This window comes from Rhincodon typus, chromosome 45, assembly GCF_021869965.1.
Source record: "Rhincodon typus isolate 14 chromosome 45, sRhiTyp1.1, whole genome shotgun sequence".
NCBI classification, from domain to species: domain Eukaryota; kingdom Metazoa; phylum Chordata; class Chondrichthyes; order Orectolobiformes; family Rhincodontidae; genus Rhincodon; species Rhincodon typus.
Window position 1 is genome coordinate 7398400 of NC_063376.1, and position 24125 is coordinate 7422524.

At 41.6% G+C, this 24125-nt stretch overlaps 2 protein-coding genes across 2 annotated transcripts; both read right to left on the reverse strand.

Annotated features, from left to right (window-relative positions):
- Positions 1–389: 389 nt before the first annotated feature.
- On the reverse strand, positions 390–1787 carry LOC125487787 (probable G-protein coupled receptor 139). The gene is made up of 2 exons (XM_048620052.1): positions 1718–1787; positions 390–1318 (listed from the first exon to the last, which is right to left on the reverse strand). The coding sequence occupies exons 1-2, from the start codon at positions 1785–1787 to the stop codon at positions 390–392; spliced, it is 999 nt and encodes a 332-aa protein (XP_048476009.1).
- Positions 1788–20005: 18218 nt separating this feature from the next.
- On the reverse strand, positions 20006–21395 carry LOC125487788 (probable G-protein coupled receptor 139). The gene is made up of 2 exons (XM_048620053.1): positions 21326–21395; positions 20006–20937 (listed from the first exon to the last, which is right to left on the reverse strand). The coding sequence occupies exons 1-2, from the start codon at positions 21393–21395 to the stop codon at positions 20006–20008; spliced, it is 1002 nt and encodes a 333-aa protein (XP_048476010.1).
- Positions 21396–24125: the final 2730 nt, after the last annotated feature.

Genomic DNA, 24125 nt, shown 5'->3' on the forward strand with positions numbered 1-24125 from the left:
GCAGATAAAGATGGAAAAATTCGGAAATAATTCCGATTTTTGGCAGGAACATTTAGGAAAGAGTCAACTTTTCAGACTGATGCTCAACTGTCAGCACTTTATTGCACATATTCAGGCAACTGTAGTATCTTTGATGAAATTCAGAGCCTGTTTCCTATTAATCCCACTGCAGAGATGGGCAGATTTTCCACGTTTTCTCCACCCTCAGTTGGTATCTGTCTGAAGTCTCATTTGCCTACTTTTGCTTTTGGTCATCACTAATGAATTGCCACACAGCAAGTCTTGTAATAAGTCGATTTTTGGATGAACATAATCAGACTGAAGACTGTGATGCTGATAACTGAATTCTTTCCATCCTAGCGATTGTAGGCGGTTAGATTAAGTGAACTTTATGATGCATGACTCAAATTCTTCAATCTGTTCCATAATTTAATGATTTGCTTGAAGGGGTATGTCATTGCATTCTTCAGCTCTTCCCTGAATTTAGCCTGGATCACAGCATAAATACACGTGTTGGTGCAGGAGCTGAGCACTTGCAGCATCTTCGCTGTGCGATCTGTGATAAAGCAAGGGTCTGTGTAGGAGTCATAAAATCGGATATCTCTAATACGTGAATAAATATTGTACACAACTTTGGTCACCCACAAGAGCACAAAACTGGCCGATATACTGAAAAGCAAAACGATGGACTTCCACCGGTTTTCAATCTCCACATCCTTATGTTTCTCTCCACTTCTTTGACCACGGAGACCTCGACGGATTTGACTGCTCACTATAATGCGCCTGACAGTCAACGCATTGAACAGCAAGATTAGAAAGAATGGCACACAAGGGGTTAAAATACCATTGATAATTTCAAACGCAAGCCATGCAGGGGAACTGAAATAGCTCGATTTCTGGATGCAACCCCATGGAATATTATCAATGATGTACCGTGGCTCATATATGAAATACCAGGGTAGAGATTCCAGACAGCCCAGCACTGTCACAGTCACTAGACATGCCGCTGCAGTTCTCTCGGTGCAAAATTTTGCTTTCAATCTCTCATAGCATATGGCCGCAAATCGGTCAAAAGTGAATGTGACTGTGAGCCAGACAGAAATCACTGTGGCTGCTGACCCCAAGGCAGAAAAAAGACTACACATGGGAGTAAGTCTCGCAAATGAATTTGGTAAATAAATTGGAACAGTGATCCACAATATGGCATCAAAGACAACGACAAGGAGATCAGCCACTGCCATTCCAATCAAGTAATAAGTGATGCACTTGGAGAGACCACACTTTCCGTGGGACAGGATCATTATTGCCACCAGGTTAACTAGGGTGGAAGACATTCAAATAGAAGTAAACAGTTACAGATCATGTCCTGAATCAAAGAACAATATGACAGAACCTAGGGAAAAATGTCCACATTAGATGTTGCACTACAGGTCTAAACTGAATTATTGCATAATTTCCTATAACTATATGCTTGAAGCACAATTACCAACACAGCATTTTGGAATCCACAGCACAAGTAAATAAAGTAAGCAAAGGAGGTTTATAGTCTATCACTAAGGTTAAAATGAATTTCCTTGAAGAATGAAGGAGCAGATAAACTGGCAGAATTTAATGATTAGAAAACGTGTTTGTGCAAAATACACAGTGATAAGTAATGGCAATTAAGCAGCAAAGTTATCACCAGTTTGTATCAGGAACACTTGCGATAAAAGCTTACCAGAAACACCAATGGCTGAAATAAGAGGAAAGAAAATATCTTCTATTTGCCATACAATTGGGTATGCCATTTCTGAGATTCGCAACAACTTCAGTTGTTCCGTGTTTCACACTTCTGGTAGGAACTGTGAACTGATCTATTCCAACCTATCATGATTTATAGAGAGGGCAAGTCTCCTGTGACATAGTTACCCATGAGATCGCTATTAGTAAAACCAAGTTGAGCAAACAAATTACATCAACAGCTTTGACTATGAAGTGATTACTGTTGTGGGTAAAACACGACCATCTCAAAATTCAGTAGTCAACATAAGTTCTACCCTTATGCAATGAAGCTAAAAGTGCATGCAGAAAAGTCTGATCCCACAGAGCTTCTGTGTAAACCATCGCCCTGTTTGTTTAAGTTAACTTAATTGTTGCTGTTATAGAACGTAGACAGTCTCTAGAAACATAGATTTGTTCTGTTTCTGCCGATTCCCAGTTAAAAATACAAACTTCAATTCTCTAAGGACATTGAATTCTGTCTCTCCATTTGAGGTGGTGGGATCCCGAGAGTTCAATGTCTGACAACCTGTTGGTGAGGGCATATTTGAGAAGTCAATCTTTACTCAGTTTATGATTTATTTCTAAGTTGGCGAATTGCGGCCATACATATCCTAACTCCAAAACATAACTACACGGCCAGGACATTAAACAATTGCAATGAGGCAATTAATGCCCAATTCTCTAAACCTAACCTTAACCCTGATCTAAACGACAACCCGAAGTCTACACTGAAGTTTATTTTGTACAATTAACTAAGAAAAGGAGTATGCTCTTTCTTTCTCTGCCTCATCATTAAGAAATTATGGTTACATTTCAATGTAGCCTGAGAGGCAAGTTTTTTGCCGTTTTGACTTTTTAAATTCTCTCGAGGGACATGGGCACCACTGACTGGTTCATCATTTATCATCATCCCAAAATGCCGTTTGAGTAGGTGCTGGTTTGCTGCTTATTAAAACTGCTGCAGTCTATATGCTGTAGGTAGAATCAGAATATCATAAGGGAGGGAAACATGGAATTTGTAACAAGGAACGCTGAAGATATGTGGTTCAATATGGTAACACAACTGAGTGGTAACACATCAAGGAGCAGTGGTTAGTTGGACTCCTGTTGGGGGTCGTCATTGCCTGCCACGTCGTGAAAATATCTCCTTTCACTCCTTAGCCTAAGCCTCAATATTGTCCAGAACTTGTTACATTTGTACAAGGACTCCTTTGGCATCTGAGGAGTGGTTAATGGTGCTGAACATTGTGCAATCATCAAGCATCCTCACTTCTGACCTTATGATAGAGGGAAGGTCTTTGATGAAGCAGCTGGAGATGCTTGGGTTTAGAACATTCCCCTGAAGAACTCCTGCCGATTTGACATTATTGGCTTCCAACAACATCAAACCATCTTCTAATGTGCCAGGTATGACTCCAACTAGCCGAGTGTTTCCATCTTGATATCCATTGATTCTAGTTTTTCTCCTTGATGCCACACCTCAATTTCTAGTGTAGCTTTTCTCACCTCACCTCACTCCCCACTTACTCAATTCAATTTATTTGTCCATTTTTGAACCAAGGCTGGAATGAAGTCAGGAGCTGAGAGGTCCTGGTGGGAACTGGGCATCACTGAACAGGTAATTGTTAAGTTGATGCTACTTGCTATCACTGTTGTTGTGAACTTCCAACACTTTACTGATGATTGAGAGTAGACTGATGGGGTGGAAATTGGCCAAGTTAGATTTGCCTACATTTATTGTACAGGAAGTACGGGGACAATTTTCCATGTTGTTAGGTAGTTGCCAGTATTGCTACAATGTACAAAAGCCTGGCTCTGATGTAGCGTGATCGGGACCACAAGTCTTCAATGCTATTGTCAGGGTTCATAGCCTTTCGCAGTATCCAGTGCTGTCAGCCATTTCTTGACATCACGTGGAGTCAATCAAATGGCTGAAGACTGGCATCTGTGTCGTTTGGGGCTGTCTGGATCCAAATTTAAGAAGCAATTGCATCAAGGCGTGTGGTTTTGAGCAGTTCTCTTATATTAGAGACTCCAGTGATTGTATTCAGTTTTCAGTTCGTCTGATTTCAAAGTTTTGTCTTCCAGGCTTTCAGCTCACTTGATCTCTTCTTGAAACCTATTCAACGACACAAAAAGAAAGACCATGTCCAAGGTGGCTCAGAAAGAAATCCAGTGAGTTAAGGACATCCACACAACAGATCTCACCATATAGAAATTGTGGGAGAATGTTTAAAACTATCAACAAAAGAGTGAGTTAAATCTGTGAAGGGGTAGAACCCAGGTCACGAGATGAAGTCATATAATACTTTCATGTTGAAAAACTGTCAAAAATATCTTTGGATACCATCAAACTGACATTTTGAATCTTTATTTGGTTAAAGAAAGCATTTTCTAGACCTTTATGTCAAGACCACCTTCAAAAAGAAACAACACAAGTTTCCAGACAAAGCATTTCTCATGACAAATTCAGAGTTCAAATTGGATGTCTTCCAAACAATGTTTATACATGTTTGACAACGAGCGAAACAACTTTTAATCACAAGTCTCTTCAACAGAATTCCTAGGAAAGATACTTTTCTCATATTTCCAATCAGACAAGATTCTGTTGAACCTATGATGTTGTCGAATGGTTCCATGTGTTAGTATTGATTTCAGTTGAGTATAAGGGATGCTATCATTGTAACTTGCATGGAAACAGTTTGCGAGTATGATGCAATGTTCACACAGGGCTTCTTTAACATCACTGTGGGAAAGAGACTTGTTGGTCTCTTCCTCAGCTGTGTCTAAGTATTGTACTTATTTTCTCACTTTTTGCATTAGACCATTATACACCGGCTTTACCTCACCACCAGAGATGAATCAATTTGGGAAGCACTAACAACCCCATTCTCGAGGTGAACTGCGTTGTCTTGTAGAGTAAAACCCCCAGTTGCTGGCTGTTCATGGTTTTCTCTCTGGTGTGATTTGATTTTTGCTGTATTGTTATAAAGTGGAGGTTGGTCCCCACACTGAGAACTAAATCCAAAACACCGAAAGAGGAGCACCTCACCGTATAATCTCGAAAGGAGTGTGAAAAGTGAGGTAACGTGCCTTTAAGCAACATCTAGTGGTTAAATAAAATAAATCCCTGACACTCATTTTAAATCCAACAAGTAATAATTTATTTGTCTAACTCCAACAGGGAACAAATTAACTAAACTATTAACAAACCGAATAAACACGTGCTAACTACTACCTATTTCTGAATAAAGCAAGATTCTAATGGTACGCTGTTCCAATAAATATGAGTCCCCCTTATAAAGAGAGAGAAAAAAATGAATTCTTGCAATTGCAGTCATAACGCATGTCTTCCGGCATATCTTGTGCTATCTCCATTGAATCTTCTGTCAGGAATGCCTTCCCCATCGATTCTTCAGTCAGGAATATTAACTAGTTTTGCCATGGGTACCATTGTTAAATCAGTAGAGTAAATAATAAATAATGTAGTGCTTTCTCTAAGGCATAGAGAAAGACCTGAGAACCAACGATTCTCTCATGGGACCTGAGGTCTGCTAGCTCTGGTGGATTGCAGTTAGCTCTGTGCTTTGTCCAACTGAAGATACAAACCTGAACACATGCACGAGCAGGTTCAGGAACAACTTCTTCCCAGCCATTATCAGACTGTTGAATGGAATCTAGCCTCAAATAATGTAACCTGCAATGTTATCTGTATGCCTCTAAATCTTTTTGATCTGTATATCCATTGCTTGCTGTGATCTTCCTGTGCCTATCTGCCTCATAAACAAAGCTTTTCACTGTACTTTCACATGACAATAAATCAATCAACTATGTGGTTAATTTATGAACTTGGTGCTCATGTTTTGTTATTTTTAGATTCTGGATAGGACGGATTGAGCAATGTTGACGTGCAGTAATTTTTAAAAAATTTCACTGTGTGGCGAATCCAGTGTTAGTGACTCTGATTTGCTGTGACTTGTGATCCCTCTGTCATTACGGTAGTATGTTTTCCAAAATGTGCAAGTACACACACAATAGTTCTGAATTTGGACAGTTCTCAGTGGCTGAGACCTGCATTATTTTTAAGCCCGACTTAACTCCGCATAATGGAGCTTTACTGATGCTACTTTGAATGCATGAATTCTTGAGTAGGTGGAATAAACCTTTCAACAGCTGTTAAAATGGATCAATTCAGGACAGGCAACAGGAAGTATTTGAGGGAACTGGCCTTCATCAGTCCGGGCGTTGAGTACAGCAGTTAGGAAGTTATCTTGCATTGCACTGGACGTTGGTGAGGCCGCACTTGTAGTATTGTATTAATTTTTTAAACATTGCCATCGGAAGGATGTCATGACACTGGAATGAATGCAGTAGAAATTTACAAGGATGTTGCCAGGACTCAAGAGAGGCGATGGCCGAGTGTTATTATTGCTGGAGTGTTAATCCAGAGAACCAGGTAATGTTCTGAGGACCGGGGTTCAAATCACCGCCATGGCAGATGGTGGAATTTGAATTCAATAAAATTCAATAATAACACTAGGCCATCGCCTCTCCTACAGGTCTGCCAGATCAGTCCTACTGCTGGTCAATCACTCCAATAAGGATACATGGGGACATTAGGGGAGGGAAGAAGACTTTCCTCTGAATTCCCATGGCGTAAAATTGTCTGCAACAGATTACTGTCCTGCATTTCAAATGATGACTCCAAGCTCCATTCTCAGACTTTTGGTACATAAGTATTTACAGAGGGGAGCTCAAAGCAAACATCACATAAAGTCCAAGAGAATCATCAGGACTTGAATATTATTAACCTCCTCACATAGCCCTAAAAAGCTTGGAGATAGGAAGAAATGCAGATCCTGGAGTCAGAGACAAAATAGTGCGGAGCTGGAGGAACACAGCAGGCCAGACGGTATCAGAGGACTAGGAAAGTTAACAATAAAATTAAGCATCTAGTGATGACCATGAACCCATTGTAGATTATTGGGAAAATTCATCTGGTTCACTAATGTCCTTTAGGGAAGGAAACTGCCATCCTTACCTAGTCTGGCTGACATGTGACTCCAGACCCGCAGCAATGTGGTTGACTCTGAACTGCCCTCCAGGCAATAAATGCTGTCTAGCCAGCGCTGCCTCATCCTATCTATGAATTTAAAAAAAGCAAGCCCGCCGACCGACCTCCATCCACACTTCATTATCTTCACTAAATTCTCTCCTTTGAAACAGTCCCAGTGTAGCTAAGTCAGTCCTGTCGTTTCATCATTTCTGGCTGGGTCGTCCCAGGATGGGCCACCCAAACCAGTATGGTAGCGACTTGACTCTTCCTAACTCATGCAGCCATTGATTGGCGGGCCAAGGAAATCGACATAAATTGTACCCAGAGCAGTATGGTGGCCCAGTAGTCAGCACCTTTGCCCAACAGCGCTAGGGATCCGAGTTCGATTCCATCACTTGGTGACTGTGTGGAGTTTGCATGTTCTGCCCGTGTCTGTGTGTGTTTCCTCCAGGGGTTCCGTTTTCCTCTTACAGTCAAAGATATGCAGTCTAGGTGGATTGTCCGTTGTGTTCAGGGATGTATAGAGTAGGTGGGTTATAGGGGGATGGGTCTGGGTGGGATGCTCTGAGGGTCGGTGTGGATTTGTTGGGCCGAAGGGCCTGTTTCCACACTGTAGGGATTGTATGACAGCAAACGTAAAGGTTCTTTTGTGAGACTTGAGGTTATGCTGGGCGTTTCTCAAACCTCCTCCTCCTCATGGCAGCGAGGGCACCTCTTGTGTTCCCCAGGCGGCTGGGATCAAAATGACATTGCACGTGCTCTGAATAGTCGCGCCAACGCGCATGCGCAAATCCCGCTTCGTGGTGAAAATGATAGGGAAGTTTCTGCACTGGGGAGGATGCTGGGTAACAGATCTACCATTGCTAGACTCCAACCGGAATTGCTGGAGACATCTCAGCAGTTCTGGCAGCACACGTGCAGAGAGAAAACAGGCTTAATGTTTCAAGTCCAATCACCTGTCTTCAGAACTGTTGGTAGCAAGGAAACAATGGCATGCATGCAGAAGACAGGACAACGTTGATGGAGATGGGAGGGGGGGAGCAGCCAGCAGAAATGGTGTATGCGATAGGTGGAGACAGAGGCCACAGAGAGCGAAATGAATTTTATGATTATGAACAAGAAGAAGGATTAGAATGGAAATCCTGTCAGAGAGTGGAGCAAAACTTCAAGGTAGGCACACAAGGGAGAGATGTCACAGTGAGTTAAACACTAAAATGAAACAAACTAAAATGAAACGGATGCTGGAAATTTGAAATAAAAACAAAAAAAAAAGTTGGAGAAATTGCTGCCAATGCCAGGCAAAACTGGAAAATTATTTTCCTGAGATCCCATCGAACTTTCAATTCCAAAACCACAAGCAAAAAATCCTCCAAGGAAAACAATGGCGGTCCAGTTGCCAGCAGTGATTAATACTGTTCAGATCCATCGATCCCTGAAGTCACAAGGGTTCTGAAGAAAAACCGAAGCGTTAACACTGCCAGATCTTCTGATTTTCTCCAGAAAGTTCTGTTTTTGTTCCTTGATGGTGTAACTGGGCGTTTTTCCCCTGCAAATGGAGTATTCAGATCTCTCAAACAGAATTACAGAATTGTTATGGTGCAGAAGCAGGCCATTTTGTCCATCTTGTTCACACTGGTTCTCTTTAACAGCCCCGTTTTTCCAAATGAGCAACCTTAGCATCAGAGATATCTACGGCACAGAAAATGGCCCTTCAGCCCATCACATACATGCCAGGCAAAACCAACGTCCTAACTATTCTAATTCCATTTTCCAGCACTTTACCATAGCTTTCTATGCCTTGACATTGCAAGTGCACATCTAAATAGTTTTTGAACGTTATGAAGGGTTTCAGCTTCAACCACCTTTAACAGGCAGTGAGTTCCAGTTTCCCATCACACTCTGGGTGATTCCGTTTCTTCATGTTTCTGCAAAAGTTGATTAATTTTAGAATTGTTATGGTGCAGAAAGAGACCATTCAGCCCATCTTATCTTTACTGGTTGCCTGAACATTTTAACTTCGTGCCAATCTCTCGCCTGTGTCTTGTACCCTGAACTTTGTTTCTGTTTAAGTAATCTCCAATGCTCCCTCGAATCTTCAGTTGAACCTGCCAACACCACACATCCAGGCAGGACATTCCGTATCCTAAAGTACTCCTTAGGTATCAAAAGATTTGCATCAGCCCATCTTTTCTTCTTTAGCACAACACTTTACATCTATGTTGGAGTTACTGCGACGACACTGTGGCTGTAGGAAGTGTGTTTTAACCTTTTTTTTTGTTTTAAGGATGGGCCTTGCAGAATAGTGGAGTTGCTTCCCAGTCAACAAATAACAGGGCTTTTGCCCCTTATAGCCCGAGACCCTTCTGAGAAGTTTCCTGGTATTCACTTATGACTTCAGTCAGGCACCCATTTTCTAATCCAAAAACTGTTGAGCCAATCAAGGTGAATCTTTCTCAAACAATTTTGCCACATCAAGCTTGGATCCGAACCTTTTTCTGCAATCAGTGGGATCTGAACCAACTGCTTCTAATACACGACAATAACCGAAGTTGAACCTTTAATCTGTAAATGTTTCCCGGTATAGGTTCTTAGTCCACCTGAGGTCTTGCGCAAACTTAAGAGGCACAGCCCAAGTCACCATGAAACGTCATATCACAGTTTCACATTATTCCTTTAAAAAGCTGTCGAAAAAACCTTCTGATCGTCTCAAAGTATTATGTTGAATCTTTATTGTCTTACAGAAAAGGTTTTCTAGATCTTTCTTTCAAGACCACCTTCAAAAAGAAACAATGCAAGTACATGGACACAATATTTTTCATTTCAAGTTTGATGTTCAAATTGGATGCCTTTCAAAAAGGTTATCTCTGTTTTGAGAACAAGCGCAACTATTTTTATCCACAGCATCTTGGCTATAGCAGATTCTTTTTAAATAAATGTGTTTTAAACTTTCAAATGAAATAAGATTTCTGTTTTGAACTTGTGATGATTTACAACGACTTCCTGTTTTAGTCAGATTCTGTTGAATATAAGTGATGCTCTCATTGTACCTTGCCTGGTTACACTTTGTGAGTGTAATGGGGTGGCATGGTGGTTTAGTGTTTAGTACTGCTGCCTCACAGCACCAGGTGCCTGGGTTCAATTCCACCTCAGGCGACTGTCTGCGTGGTGGTTGCACATCCTTCCTGTTTCTGCGTGGGTTTCTTCCAGGTGCACTGGTTTCCTCCTGCACTCCAGGGATGTGCAGGCTAGGTAAATTGGTCATGGTAAATTGCCTATAGTGTACAGGGACATGTAGGTTAAGTGTGTCAGCCATGGGAAATTCAGGTTTAAAGGGAAAGTGTAGGGGAATGGTTCTTGGTGGGATGCTCTTCAGAGGGTCAGTGTGGACTTTTTGGGCTGAATGACCTGTTTGCACATTGTTGGGAATCTGTGATTCTGTGAATGCAAATTTCACAGAGGGGGTCTATAACTTAGGGGAAGGGGACTTGCCGATCTTGTCCTTAAATGTGCCGAACGGTCCTAATCATTTTTCCACCCTTTCCAGCTCCTGAGTGACATTACACACTGGCTTTGCCTCACTCGACAGAGATGAAACAGTTGGGGAAACACCAGCAACTCCATTCACTGTTCACTGTTTTCTCTTTGGCGTGTTTCAATCTTTGTGATATCGAGGGAGAAGTCTATCTCATCATCAACCTAAACATTAACATTTAGCCTGTACAGCTGTGACACAGGAAGTGTGTAGACATCTTCAGGAATTCGATGCTAATGGGGAAACAATGTTGAAAAACGAGTGATTATCGATCTATCCCACTTCAAGCTGAATGAGTTAATTAGCCCATTTATCTGTGTTAAATGAAAATTACATATATTGAATATGTAAATGCTCAGAGCTGATGCAATGGCTTATCCAAAGATCTTCGGCATAATTATGTCAACATCTTCCTCTTCTTCGTGGACAGAAGATAAGGGCCATGTGTCATATGTCCTTTCTGAAAGAAGAAAAAGTATATTTACTTCGTCAGATTTTACGTTCTTCAAATTCTTTGACATCGGATTTCCCAAATTTTAGCCACGTGAATTACCTCTCCAAAGTTCCAACTTTCCTTATATTTCCAGAGATCTGATTCACGCTAACAAACATAGATCATAGAACAGTACATTCAAGTCAAACAAATCTCATTATCTGGCTTAAAGATTCAGTCACAAATTGCAATAATATTTGCAAGACTCTTCCCTTAAACTAAATCCAACTGACGTTGTGTAGCGTTTTGAGGAAAAAGGAAATAAATTATGGTACTTAAAAAAAAAATCCTTCCTTCAATTGGTTTCACATGACTGCAACCAATCCCAAGATGTAAATTTTACCGTGCCCATAAGTGACTAATTCCACATAAATACTCTGTAGCAGGTCGTTTGTTTGATTCATTTGTGGGATGTGACTGTTGCTGGCTAAAACAGCATTTATTGTCCGTCCCTAGTTGCCCTTGAGAAGGTGGTGGTGAGCTGCCTTCGTGAACGCTGCCTTCTACCAGTTCTTCCATTATTAAGCACAGGGGTTAATTGTGGAGGCTCCTCCTCCAGTGAGTTGTTGAATTGCTCACCACCATTCATGGCTGGAATGAGATCTGACCCACCGGTTGTGGGATCTCTTTACCCTGTTTATCACTTGCTGCTTATGCTGTTTGGCAAGTAGTTCTGTTTGGTAGCTTTAGGTTCACACCTGATTTTCTTGTGAACCTGGTGCTGCCCCTGGCATGCCCTCCTGCAATCTCCATTGAACCAGGGTTGATCCCCTAGCTTGATGGTCCTGGTTGAGTGGGGGATATGCCGGGCCATGAGGTTGCAGTTTGTTATGGTTGCAGATCATAAAACCACTGATAATTTCTTGAAGGCGCAATGTGTTAAAGCCGCTGCAGATCTTGAGCTCCACGAAGAAAAACACATGTCAGGACTTAGATCAGATTCATTGGTTGTGGGATCCCTTTGCCCTGTCTATCACTTGATGTTTATCGCTGTTTGGAAAATAGTCCTGCTTGGTAGCTTTATGTTAACACCTAATTTTCTGGTGAACCCTACTGCTGCTGCTGGCATGCCCTCCTGAAATCTCCATTGAACCAGGGTTGATCCCCTGTTTTGATGGTACTGGCTGAGTCGGGGATATGCCACGCCATGAATTTTCAGATTGTTCTGCTTCCAGATGACACAACTACTGATAATTTCTTGAAGGCACGTCAAGTTAAAGCCACTCCAGATCTTGAGCTCCACGGAGAAAAAAACATAAACGATACAAGACTGCACTTTGGCAGCCAACAAATGAAAATACATATGAACCAGATCACGAAGGGGTGGCAGTTAGTTCAGAGACTGAAAACATTTGAGGAATTCACATCCAGACAAAAAAGATTTATTAACTCGATCAAACGCAAAAGCTGGTCTCTCTCTCTCTCGCCTACATAGTTAAAGTAAGATGTATAAATAGATTTACATCCAATGATTTATTTTCCAGAACCAGCAGATATAGTACATCATCATGACATTACACTGACTGCTTGGTTTCCAAAAAGATTACCTATTTATTCAAGTATCAGTCATATCAACCTAGCTTTTTCCATTCAAGTCAGCATGGGTTTAGCACAGCGGTTAACACTGCGGTCTCACAGCACCAGGGACCTGGATTTGATTCTCGCCTTTGGTGACTGTGTGCCGTTTTCACATTCTCCCTATGTCTGAGGGCATTTCGGCTAGGTGCTCTGGTTTTCTCTAACAGTCCAAACATGTGCAGGTTTGATGGATTGGCCATGTTAAATTGCCTGATAGTGTCCAGGGAAGGGCTGGCTTAGATGTGGTAGGCATGGTAAACATAGGGTTATGGAGTGGGTGCGTGGGCCTTGGATGGATAGTAATCCAAGGGTTGGTACAGTGCTGATGTACTGAAGGGGCCTCTATCTGCATTTCAGGGATTATATAAGATCGCCCCATCGGCAATCAATCTCAGACTTGTAGCTGCTGTACCTGGTTAAATTTCAACTGTGCAAAATGTTTGTGACTATGCCCCATTGCTTCACACATCTAATTCATTATCGACAACTCTTTGATGTCGTGTGGACCAGTAGATTCAGTAATTGAGAGATAGCAAGAGCCTATCAGGTTCTGCAGGTGCTGCAGTCAGAGACATCACAGAATGGAGCTGGAGGAACACAGCAAGCCAGGCAGCATAAGAGGAGCAGGAAAGTTGACGACTTGGGTCCAGACACTTCTTCAGAAAGAGGACCCTTACTGAAGAAGGGCTCCAACTGGCAATGACAACTTTCCCGTACCTCTAATGCTAGCTGTCCAGCTGTGTTCCTCTATGTCCATACTGTGTTGTCTCTGAATCACTCATTGCGTTCACTCAGTACCCAGAGACCCCGTGCAGCATCAAAGGTTTCACTGTAGGTGTCTTCCTCTCTCTCTCTCACTGAGCTGAAGCTAATAAAGAGAGCACTTTTATGAGATCACCTTCAACATTTCACCTGCTTATTATTCTGGGCTGTGGTCAATTCAAGGCACCTCTACCAGTACAACTTTCTCCTATTCTGCTGTGGCTGGGCAATGTACTGCGTACCTCCTTTAAATCCCCCACCTCCCAAGACAACATCCAGAAGCTGTTAAGCAGAATTAAGCCTTTGTGCGACAGCCTTGGTTTGCGCTGTGAAATCTATTTTCTGCAGATAGCCCTCCCTGACATTGAGCAGCTCATGAGATATTGTTCCAAATAGCCCCCAAAACATACAGAGCCACAACCTAGATACCTAGCTCTCTTGCAGACAGAATCCATCATGAGAGGACCATTATGGGACATGGAATACTTCCGCAGCCTTCTTGAACTTGAATGATTTGCTCATATCCTGCTTGAAGTTCCTTGAATTGCATTGTACTTTTTTGATTAGGTGCAATGTTAGGATAAAAGCACCTTATGTTTTTTTTTAATATCTGATTGAGATGACTACAAGAAGACGTGCGCTTCAATATGAAGCAAATACATTAACTTAATCCACTTACTGCAAAGTAGCGACACATGCAATTCAATGAGTGAATCTGCTGGCTCGTATAAAGAATCAAATGATTCCCACGTAGTTTTCTATCTCTTGGAGACCTTGGCGAAGATATCACTTGTATCTATGTCAGATTACGTGGCACTGGTCTTGCGAACCCTAGCCTGATGGTGAGGGGTGTCATGACTGCAGCAAAGTACCTGTTGTTAATACTATTCACAATCTAAGATTTTGTGCTGAATCTCCATTTCTTGATGACGACAACACTTTTCTATCCTTTAAAATAGGCTGAGAAACAAAACCAGTTGGCCCCGTGTAACTGCAAAATTGGACTATTCTCACAGACAATTCAATGCCATGAGCAATTAATTCTTAAACAATCCTTAATAATCTCGTTTGAAGATGTCATTTTCAAGCCAAACATCACAACTCCCTTCAAGACACTCGCCATCCTGACTTGGAAATACATTGCAGAACCTTCAGTATTTATGGAACAAAATCCTACAACTCCCTGCCTGACTGCCTTGTTTGGGAGCCCCTGCAACACACAGACGACAATGGTGAAAGAAGGCAGTTCACCGCCACTTGTCAAGGGGCATCTGGGGTTCAGCAATAATTGCTGGACCAGAGAGTGAGAGTGACACCATGTCCAAGCGATGAAGAAAACAAAAGGATCAACATGGTGCTCAGTTACGAGTGGTGTACCACAAGGATCTGTTCTGAGTACTCTTTTTGTGATTTTTGAAAATGATTTGGATATAGGAGTGGAGGGGTGGATTAGTAAGTTCGAGGACGATACAAAGGTGGGTCGAGTTGTGTATAGTGCAGAGGGCTATTCTAGGTTACAAAGGGACATTGATAGGATGCAGAGCTGGGCAGAGAAGTGGCAGATGGAGTTTAACCGTGAAAAGTATGAGGTGATTCATTTTGGAAGGACAAACTTGAAAGCAGAATACAGGGTTAACAGAAAGACTCTTGGCAGCGTGGAGGAGCAGAGGGATCTTGGGGTTCATGTCCACAGTTCCCTGAAAGCTGCCACCCAGGTGGATAGAGCTGTTAAGAAAGCGTATGGTGTGTTAGCTTTCATTAATAGAAGGATTGAGTTCAGGAGCCATGAAGTTTTGCTCCAGCTTTACAAAACCCTGGTTCGGCCACATATGGAGTATTGTGCCCAGTTCTGGTCGCCTCATTACAGGAAAGATGTGGAAGCGTTGGAAAAGGTACAGAGTAGATTTACCATGATGTTGCCTGGAATGGAGGGAAGGTCTTATGAGGAAAGGTTGAGAGAGCTAGGGTTTTTCTCTATTGAACAATGAAGGATGAGAGGTGACTTGATAGAGGTGTACAAGATGATCAGAAGTATAGATAGAGTGGATAGCCAGAGACTTTTTTCCTAGGGTGGAGATAGCTATTACAAGAGGGCATAGTTTTAAAGTGAGTGGAGGTAGATAAGGGGAGACGTCAGAGATAGGTTCTTTACTCAGAGAGCGGTGGAGGTGTGATATGCATTGCCAGAGAGGGTAGTGGAGTTGGCCTCATTAGGGGCATTTAAGCTGCTATTAGATAGGCATATGGATGATAATATAAGGTGGGGGTGGAGGTTAGATAGACCTTAGGTTTAGGGTAAAAGTTCGGCACAACATCGTGGACTGAAGGGACTATACTGTTCTATGTTCTATGTTCTATTCGAGAGAATGAAAGTATTCGAAACGATGAAAGAAAAAAGGGAGATAAATAGAGAGCCACAGAGAGAGGAAGAGATTGACAGATCAAACAGGGCAATTGAAGACAATGAAAAGTCATGGAACATAAGAAAGTGAATGGGAAAGGGAGGACGTTAGAACTGCTGGGTTGAAATGACAAACAGTTCTGGTTCCCTAATGACCTTCGAGGTGGGATATCGGATCCCCTTTCCCAGTTAGGACACCAACCACAATGATGAAAACACAAAAAACATTTACTACAAAGCCAGGCTCCGAATCGGAATTTAACGTTCACCAAATCCCACAGTGGGATCTAAACCCTTGACCTCAAGCTGAACTGCGTCCTTCTGGTCAACTAATATTGATAATGGGCCAGAGAACCTAACATAACAGCTAATGTTTTGGAAGTTTATTTTCTTGTCTTCTATTTTGAAAGAAACAAACACAGTAATATTCAATTTTTAACAGACCGCTGGCAAGTTCTGTCTGATGGCACAGTGATGATGTCACTGGGCCAGGAATGCAGAACAGATTAATATTTTACAGAGACAGGTTCAATTCCTATCCAATGCAGATGCCAAAATTTAAATGAGCAAAAGCTGGAGTCATAATGCTAACTGCATGGAGCCCATGTCACCATTGACATAAAATACCATCTGGTTCACAAATGCCCTTTAGGAAAAGAAATACACCGTCTTTACCCAGCCTGGCCTCAACGTGACTTCAGAACAACAGTAATGTGTTGAATCTTATCTTCCCTCTGAAATGACCCAAACGAGTCGATCAGTTGTCTCATTCCCAGTGCAAATATGGTACGGCCAAAACCTCATCCCTGACAGTGACTCTTACATCTCACAACTAAAATAAGCCATTGTTCAATTGCAGCCTTGCCATTGACTGAATTTCAAGTCACTTTTTTCTGGATTTTTTGACACAGAGGTGTTGGGATTATTGGCCACCCTGTGCAAATGAGAGCAAATTTTAATAAAAGTTGTTTGAATAAGTTCACAGAATCATACAATATAAAGGGAAGCTATTCAACATACTGAGTCCGTACTGGCTCTCTGGTAAGTAATCCAGTCAGCCTTAATGACCCACTCGATACCTATAGCCTGTCCAGATTAATTCCTTCAAGTCTCTGTGCAAGATCTTTAAAATCGTTTCGATACTGCTGCTTCATTTAACTATGGAGCCAACAAGCTCGATTTATTACCATTTATCACCCTACACTCTCAAAACTTCTACAGAACCTTAAATCAGTGTTCACTTGTTCCTTATACAATTTGCCAGTGAGAATGGATATTGTTTATCTACTCTCATAATATTGCACAGCGAGTTCCAGTCTCTGCTCGAGGTACTTCGTTTGAAGATAGACAATTGCAACCACGTCAAACGAACTTTGCAGTTAAAATTTCTCACTGCTGGAACGAAGCCAGTCAACAAAATTAAGCATGCAGGTGCAGCCAGCGGTGAAGATGACAAATGGGATGTTGGCCTTCAGAGCAAAAAGATTGGAGTACAGGATTAGGGATGTCTTGCTGGAACTGTACAGGGCCTTGATGAGACAACTCTTTGAGTATCTTGTGCCGTTTTAGTCTCCCTGTCTGAGAAATGATATTCTGGCTATGGAGACTGTGCGATGATAGGTTACCAGACTTATTCCTGGTGTGAAAGGACTGATACATGAAAAGAGAATGGATCCGTTAGTGTTACATTCAGCACAGCTGTTTTGATGCGTATTTCATTGAAATTGAAGAAACTCAAACAGGACTAGACAGGGAAAACACAGGGAGGATGTTCTCATGGCCCCCAGAACAAGTGGGTCATATTTCAATGATACAGGCTAGGGAACTTAGGGCTGACACAAGGAAAAGTGTCTTCACACAGAGAGTGGTGACTCTGTGGAATTCTGTGCCACACAAAGCAGTTAAGGTCTCAAAATTGAATATCTCCAAGAAAGAGTTAGAGAAAGATCTTTGGGCCAAAGGGAACCAAGTGCATGGGGGAGAAAGTATGAACAGGGGACTAAGTTCAATGATCAGCCATGATCATTTTGTTTGGTGGAGCAGGCTTGAAGGGCTGAAAAGCCTAATCCTGATTCTGCTTTCTGTTATTTAAGGACTATTAGCATGCAGAACAAGAATGCAGAAAAGCCCAAACCACAGATTCCAGCAACTGTTTCCTCCTTCTCAATGGTGTGAGGGTAGGGGAGAGGGAACACATGACTAAGTTGCAATTAACATTGTTTGTCCCCCTTCAGAATGCTGCAAATGTGGTGTCGATAAAAAATGGAATGTAGCCATTCATGAAGATGTCTCATTTCCCTCAAGCACAATTCGGGATGGAAATTAAATGATCTCCTTGCTCACGTGAATTCATTTTTATGTTGGTAGGCACAATAGATTGGAGTTGAGCTTACAACGCTCATGAACGTACAAACATCCGAATTCAATACAGGAGAATACCATTATCCCCAAGCCTGCTCCACCATTTGTTCAGGTCATGGCTTATTTGTTTGTGATTCAAATTCTGCATTCCCAATTTTCGTTTCATTTCCTTTACTATCAAGAATCTACCTACCTTCACTCTAAAAATATTGAACAACAGACACCCTACCCACAACTAATTTCTGCTGTGAGGTACAATCTTTTGGGAACTCTGCTGTTTGTGATCTTTATAAATGACTTGAATGAGAAAGTGGAAGGGTGGATTAGTAAGTTTGCCGATGACACAAAGGTTGGTGGAGTTGTGGACAGCGTGGAGGGATGTTTTAGGTTGCAACAGGACATGGACAGAATGCAGAGCTGGGCAAAGAAGTGGCAGATGGAATTCAACCCAGATAAGTGTGAGGTCATTTTGAAAGGTTGAATTTGAGTGCAGAATACAGGGTTAATGGCAGGATTCTCGGCAGTGTGGATGAACAGATGGATCTTGGGGTCTACGTCCATAGATCCCTCAAAGTTGCTACCCAAGTTGACAGGGTATTAAAGAAGGCGTATGACGTGTTGGTTTTCATTGGCAGGGGAACTGAGTGTAAGAGCCGTGAGGTTATGCTGCAGCTCTATAAAAATCTGGTTAGACCACACTTCGAATATTGTGTTCAGTTCTGGTCACCTCATTATAGGACAGATGTGGAAGCTTTAGAGAGGGTGCAGAGGAGATTTACCAGAAAGTTGCCTGGACTGGAGGGCAGGTTTTATGAGGAAAGGTTGAGGGAGCTAGGGCTGTTTTTTCATTGGAGCAAAGAAGGATGAGAGGTGACTTGATAGAGGTTTACAAGATGATGAGAGTCATAGATAGAGTGGATAGTCAGAGACTTTTTCCAGGGTGGAAATGACTATTACGAGGAAGCATAATTTTTAAGTGATTGAACAAAGGTATCGGGGAGATGTCAGAGGTAGGTTTTTCACACAGAGAGTGGTGGGTGTGTGGAATGCGCTGCCGGCAGTGATAGTGGAGTCAGATACTTTACAGACTTTTAAGCGACTCTTGGATAGGCACATGGAGGACAGTAAAATGTAGGGTATGCAGAGTAGATTGATCTTAGTAGAATAATGTCAGCACAACATGGTGGGCCGAAGGCCCTGTACTCTGCTGTACTGTTCTATGCTCGATGTTCTTGCACCACCCTCAGCGAAAACTAAAAGTCTCCTCATCTCAGATAATCACAAGTGCTAATTCGAAAACAGCGACACCCCTCGTGACTCCTCAGTCTCCACAGACCCAAAAGAAGAAACATTCGTTCCACAGAAGAAACATTTCGGATCTTACACGATGCGACGCATTCGATCACTGCTCAAAGCCACATCAGAAAACAATATTAGCTCTCATTGATTTCCTGTTGTATTCTGGAGAGAGGGATAGTTCATTTTGGATTTCACATCTTAAGAAAAAGGACTATAGCTAACCACGTGTTGTCTCTGATCGGCGGAGATTTTGATCAGGATCACAGCTGATATTCTGCCTCTTTGGCATTTGCCTGACAATTTCTGAAAGAGCACTGCTCTGAAGAAATTCAGATCTCACAGTAATCCAGTTCAGCTCTAAAGTTGGCTGATAAAGGTAGAAAATGGGGGATATCATTCCAACTTTGGGCAGCCATGTTCGGGAAACAGTCAACTTTTCAGACTAATGATCAATTGTCAGCATTGTATTGGATGTATTCAGACAATTGTCATATCTCTGGTGAAATTCTGAGACCCTTTTCTATTATTACCAAAGCAGAGATGGGCAGCTTTCTCCACGTTTTCCCGGCCTTAGTTGGTATCAGGTCTGAACTCCCATTCGCCCAACTTTGTGTTGGGAGATCCATTCATGAACCGTCCACACAGCAAGACATGCAATGAATAATTTTTTTGGACAAACATGATCAGACTGAAGACTGTGATGCTGATAACTTACTTGTTTCCCCCTGGGCGATTGGCGAAGTTGGAATAAGAAGTGAAAATTTAATTCTCTAGTTTCAAGCTCTTCAAAATGTTACATGATTTAATGATTCTCTTGAAGGGGTATATCATTACATTTTTCAACTCTTTCCCGAATTTATCCTGGATCACAGCATAAATACAAGTGTTGGTGCAGGAGCTGAGAACTTGCAGCATCTTCGCTGTGCGATCTGTGATAAAGTGAGAGTCTGCGTCGGAGTCGTAGTAAAATCGGACATCTGTAATTCGCGCATGAATATTATAGAAAAGCTGGGTTGCCCACAAGAGCACAAAACTGCTCGATATACTGAAGAGCAATGCGATGGACTTCCACCAGTTTTGCATCTCCACATCCTCGTTTTTCTCTCGAATTCTTTGTCCACGGAGACCCCTACAGATTTGACTGCTCACTAAAATACGCCTGACAGTCAGCACATTGAACAGCAAGATCAGAAAGAATGGCACACAAGGGGTTAAAATGTAGCTGGTCATTTCAAGTGCACCCCATGCAGGGGAACTGAAATAACTCAGTTTATGGGTGCAGCCCCATGGAATATTATCAATGAAATATCGTGGCTCAAATGTGAAATACCAGGGTAGAGACTCCAGGCAGCCCAGCACGATCACGGTCCCTAGAAATGCCGCTGCAGTTCTCTGAGTGCAAAATTTTGTTTTCAATCTCTCATTGCAAATGGGCACGAATCGGTCAAAAGTGAATATGACTGTGAGCCAGACAGAAATCACTGTGACTGCTGACCCCAAGGCAGAAAAAGTACTGCACACGGGAGTAATTTTCACGAATGAATGTGGAAAATGAATTGGAACAGTGATCGAAAATATCGCATCAAAGACAACGACAAGGAAATCAGCCACTGCCATTCCAATCAAGTACTGAGTTACGCACTTGGAGAGACCACACTTTCCTCGGGACAGGATCACTAGGGCCAGCAAGTTAACTATGAGGGAAGACATTGAAATAGAAGTAAATATTTTCAGATCTTATCCTGAATCAAAGAACAATGTAACACAAAGTCGGGCAAAAGGTCCAGAATTTATATGCAAGACTGACGTAAAACATGCTTTCCAATAATAACACACTTGAAACACAATTACCAACATAACATTTTGGAATCCATAGCAGAAGCAAATAAAATAAGCAGAGGAGTTTAATACTCCATCATTAAGAATAAATTGAATTTCCTTGAAGGGTGAAGGAGCAGATATAATGGCAGCATTTAATGATTCGAAAAGTTGTTTGTGCAAAATACACTCTGATAAGTATTGACAATTTGATAGCAAAATTATCACCAATTTTCATCAGGAACACTTGCGATAACAGCTTACCAGGAACACCAATGGCTGAAATAAGAGGAAAGAAAACATCTTCTATTTGCCATACAATTAGATATGCCATTTCTGAGATTAGCAATAACTTCAGTTGTTCTGGGTCTCACACTTCTGGTAGGAACTGTGAACTGATCTATTCAAATCGATCCAAAATATATAGAGTGTAAGCTTCCAGTGACGTAGTTACACCTGACATCGCCATTAGTAACACCAACTTGAACAAACACATTATGTCAACAGCTCTGACGTGATTATTATGGTGGGCAAGACACAACCATGCGAAACTTCAGGAGTCAACATTAGTTCCACCATTATGCAATGAAGCTAAAAGTGCATGCTGCAAAGGACTTATCCCATAAATATTGAATGCATTCATTTCGATTTTTTTTCTTCTGTAAACCATGGTCCTTTTTATTTCAGTTAACTTAATTGTTACTGCTCTGGAAGTCATTCAGAATCCAGAAACACAAATTCATTCTGGTTCTGCAGATTCCCAGATAAAGATATAAACTTCATTCTTCTAAGGCATTGGCGTCTGTCTCTCCATTTGAGGTAGTGGGATCCCGTAAGGTAAGTGTTTGACAGCCAGTTGGTGAAGGCAAAGTTTTGAAGTTAATGCTTACGCAGTTTATGATTTACTTGTAAGGTGGAGAATTGCATATGCACATATACCAACCCTGAAACCCAACTCCAATGACAGCACTTGGTGCATTTTGCAATGAGGCAATTAAAACCTTCTTCTCTAACCCCAACCCTAAGGCTAACCATAATCGAAACCACAACCCAACTCTGCACTGAAGCCTATGTTATACAATTAACTTAGAAATGGAGTAGGCTCTTTCTTTCTCTGCCTCTTCATTTTAATATTGGGACTTAATGTTGTCTGACAGGCAAGTTTTTGCCATTTTTTAAAAATTCACTCGTGGGACTTGGGCACCACTAATTGGTTCAAACTTTATCGTCATCCCAAAATGCCAGTTGAGGAGCAGCTGGTGAACTGCTTACATGCACTGCTGCAGACGATGTGCTGTAGATAGACCCACAATATCATAATGAAGGGTAACATGCGATTTAGACCCAGGTACTCTTAAGGGATGATACTCAGTATGGTAACTCAGTTGAATGGTAACACATCAAGGGGCAGTGGATAGTTGTTCTACTATTGGAGGTGGTTGTCCCTTGTCATGTGGTGGAAATATCACTTTCCACCCCTTAGCCTAAGTCTCAATATTGTCAGAATATGTTGCATTTGATGAAGGACTGCTTTGTTTTCTGAGGAGTCGTGATGATGCTGAACATTGTGCAATCATCATCAAGCATCCCAATTCTGACATTATGATCGAGGGAAGGTCATTGATGAAGCAGTTGGAGATGTTTGGGTTTAGAACATTCCCCTGCAGAACTCCTGTGGAGTTGACACTCATTATAAAATCATCAAGTTACAATTTATTTATCTAACTCTAATAGTCAACAAATTATCTATGTAATTAGCAAACCGAATAAACGCCTGCTAACTACTAACAATTCCTGAATAAAGCAAGATTCCAAAGATATGCTGTTTCAATAAACACGAGACCCGCTTATATAGAAAAATGAATTTAGCCTCTCGAAATTAATGCCAGGTTATACGTCTTCTGGAATTTTCTATGATTTCTCTGTCAAGTCTTCTGCCAGGAATGCCTTCTCAGTCAATTCTTCTGTCAGGAATATTAAATAGTTGTGCCATGGGTTCCTTTGTTATTTAGAAGTTGCTTTCTATAAGACAGAGATGAGTCTCTGAGAACCAGCGATTCTCTCTTGAGACCTGGTGGCTGTTAGATCAAGCAGATGGGAATTAGCTCTGTGCTTTGTCCAATTGCCCCCTTCTTTTACAGCTTTGATGACATGTCAAAATTACTTGCAATATGATTGGCCATAAGTTGTCACAACCATCAGATTTAAATTTAATAGGTTTTTGATATCGAAGTGCCTGGTTCAAATTAATTGGCTAAATGCAAAAGCTTGAACAAAAACAAAGTTTCTGGAAAAGCTCAGCAAGTCTGGCAGCATCTGTGAAGGAGAAAACAGAATTAACGTTGACCCTTCCTCAGAAATGCAAAAGCTTGTTGTCTCAGTAAAAAATAACAACCTGCTGCTTGGCCTGCAAACTGTATGGCCTTCTGGTACAAATGTTTCAATTCAGATGCTTTCTGTGTACCTGCAATCTTTCAATCTGCTGCTCACAGATATCCACTTCAAATCTCTCAGCAAAGAAAAAGCAAATGGCCTCTAAAGGGACCATGCAATGCTTCCCCCCGCAACATTTTACAAACACCAAATTGTAACTTCCCGCCTCCCAATTCACAAGTTGTGTTTTTGTCTTGCCCTGTCTGCCTAACTTCGCAACAATATCATTGGAGACATCAATCTCGTCATCAGGCCCAACATGAACTTTCAGTCTATATAGCTGCAACGCCAGAAGTGCACAGACATATTCAGAAATTTGAATACATTGGTAAATAAAGAAATCAATAAGGAAAATATATCCATCCATCCCTCTTCAAGCAGAATGGGATAATTAGTCCATGTATCAATGAAAATTATATATATTGAATACCAATATTCTCTGAGCTGATGCAATAGTTTGTACATGTCTCTTGGAAATAATCGTTTCAAAACCTCCCTCTTCCTCTTAGGCAGGAGATGAGGGCCATGTGTTATATTTCCTTTGTGAGAAAAGGAAAAGTCTATTTCCTTTTTAGATTTTACCTTTTCCAAACCCTTTGACATCGGTTTTCACAGATTTAAGCAGAATAAA

Coding starts and splice junctions, on each gene's coding strand:
- LOC125487788 (XM_048620053.1), bottom strand. CDS start 21,395: ATGGCATATCTAATTGTATGGCAAATAGAAGATGTTTTCTTTCCTCTT. Junction 20,938..21,325: donor TTCAGCCATTGGTGTTCCTG/GTAAGCTGTTAT, acceptor CTTCCCTCATAG/TTAACTTGCTGGCCCTAGTG.
- LOC125487787 (XM_048620052.1), bottom strand. CDS start 1,787: ATGGCATACCCAATTGTATGGCAAATAGAAGATATTTTCTTTCCTCTT. Junction 1,319..1,717: donor TTCAGCCATTGGTGTTTCTG/GTAAGCTTTTAT, acceptor CTTCCACCCTAG/TTAACCTGGTGGCAATAATG.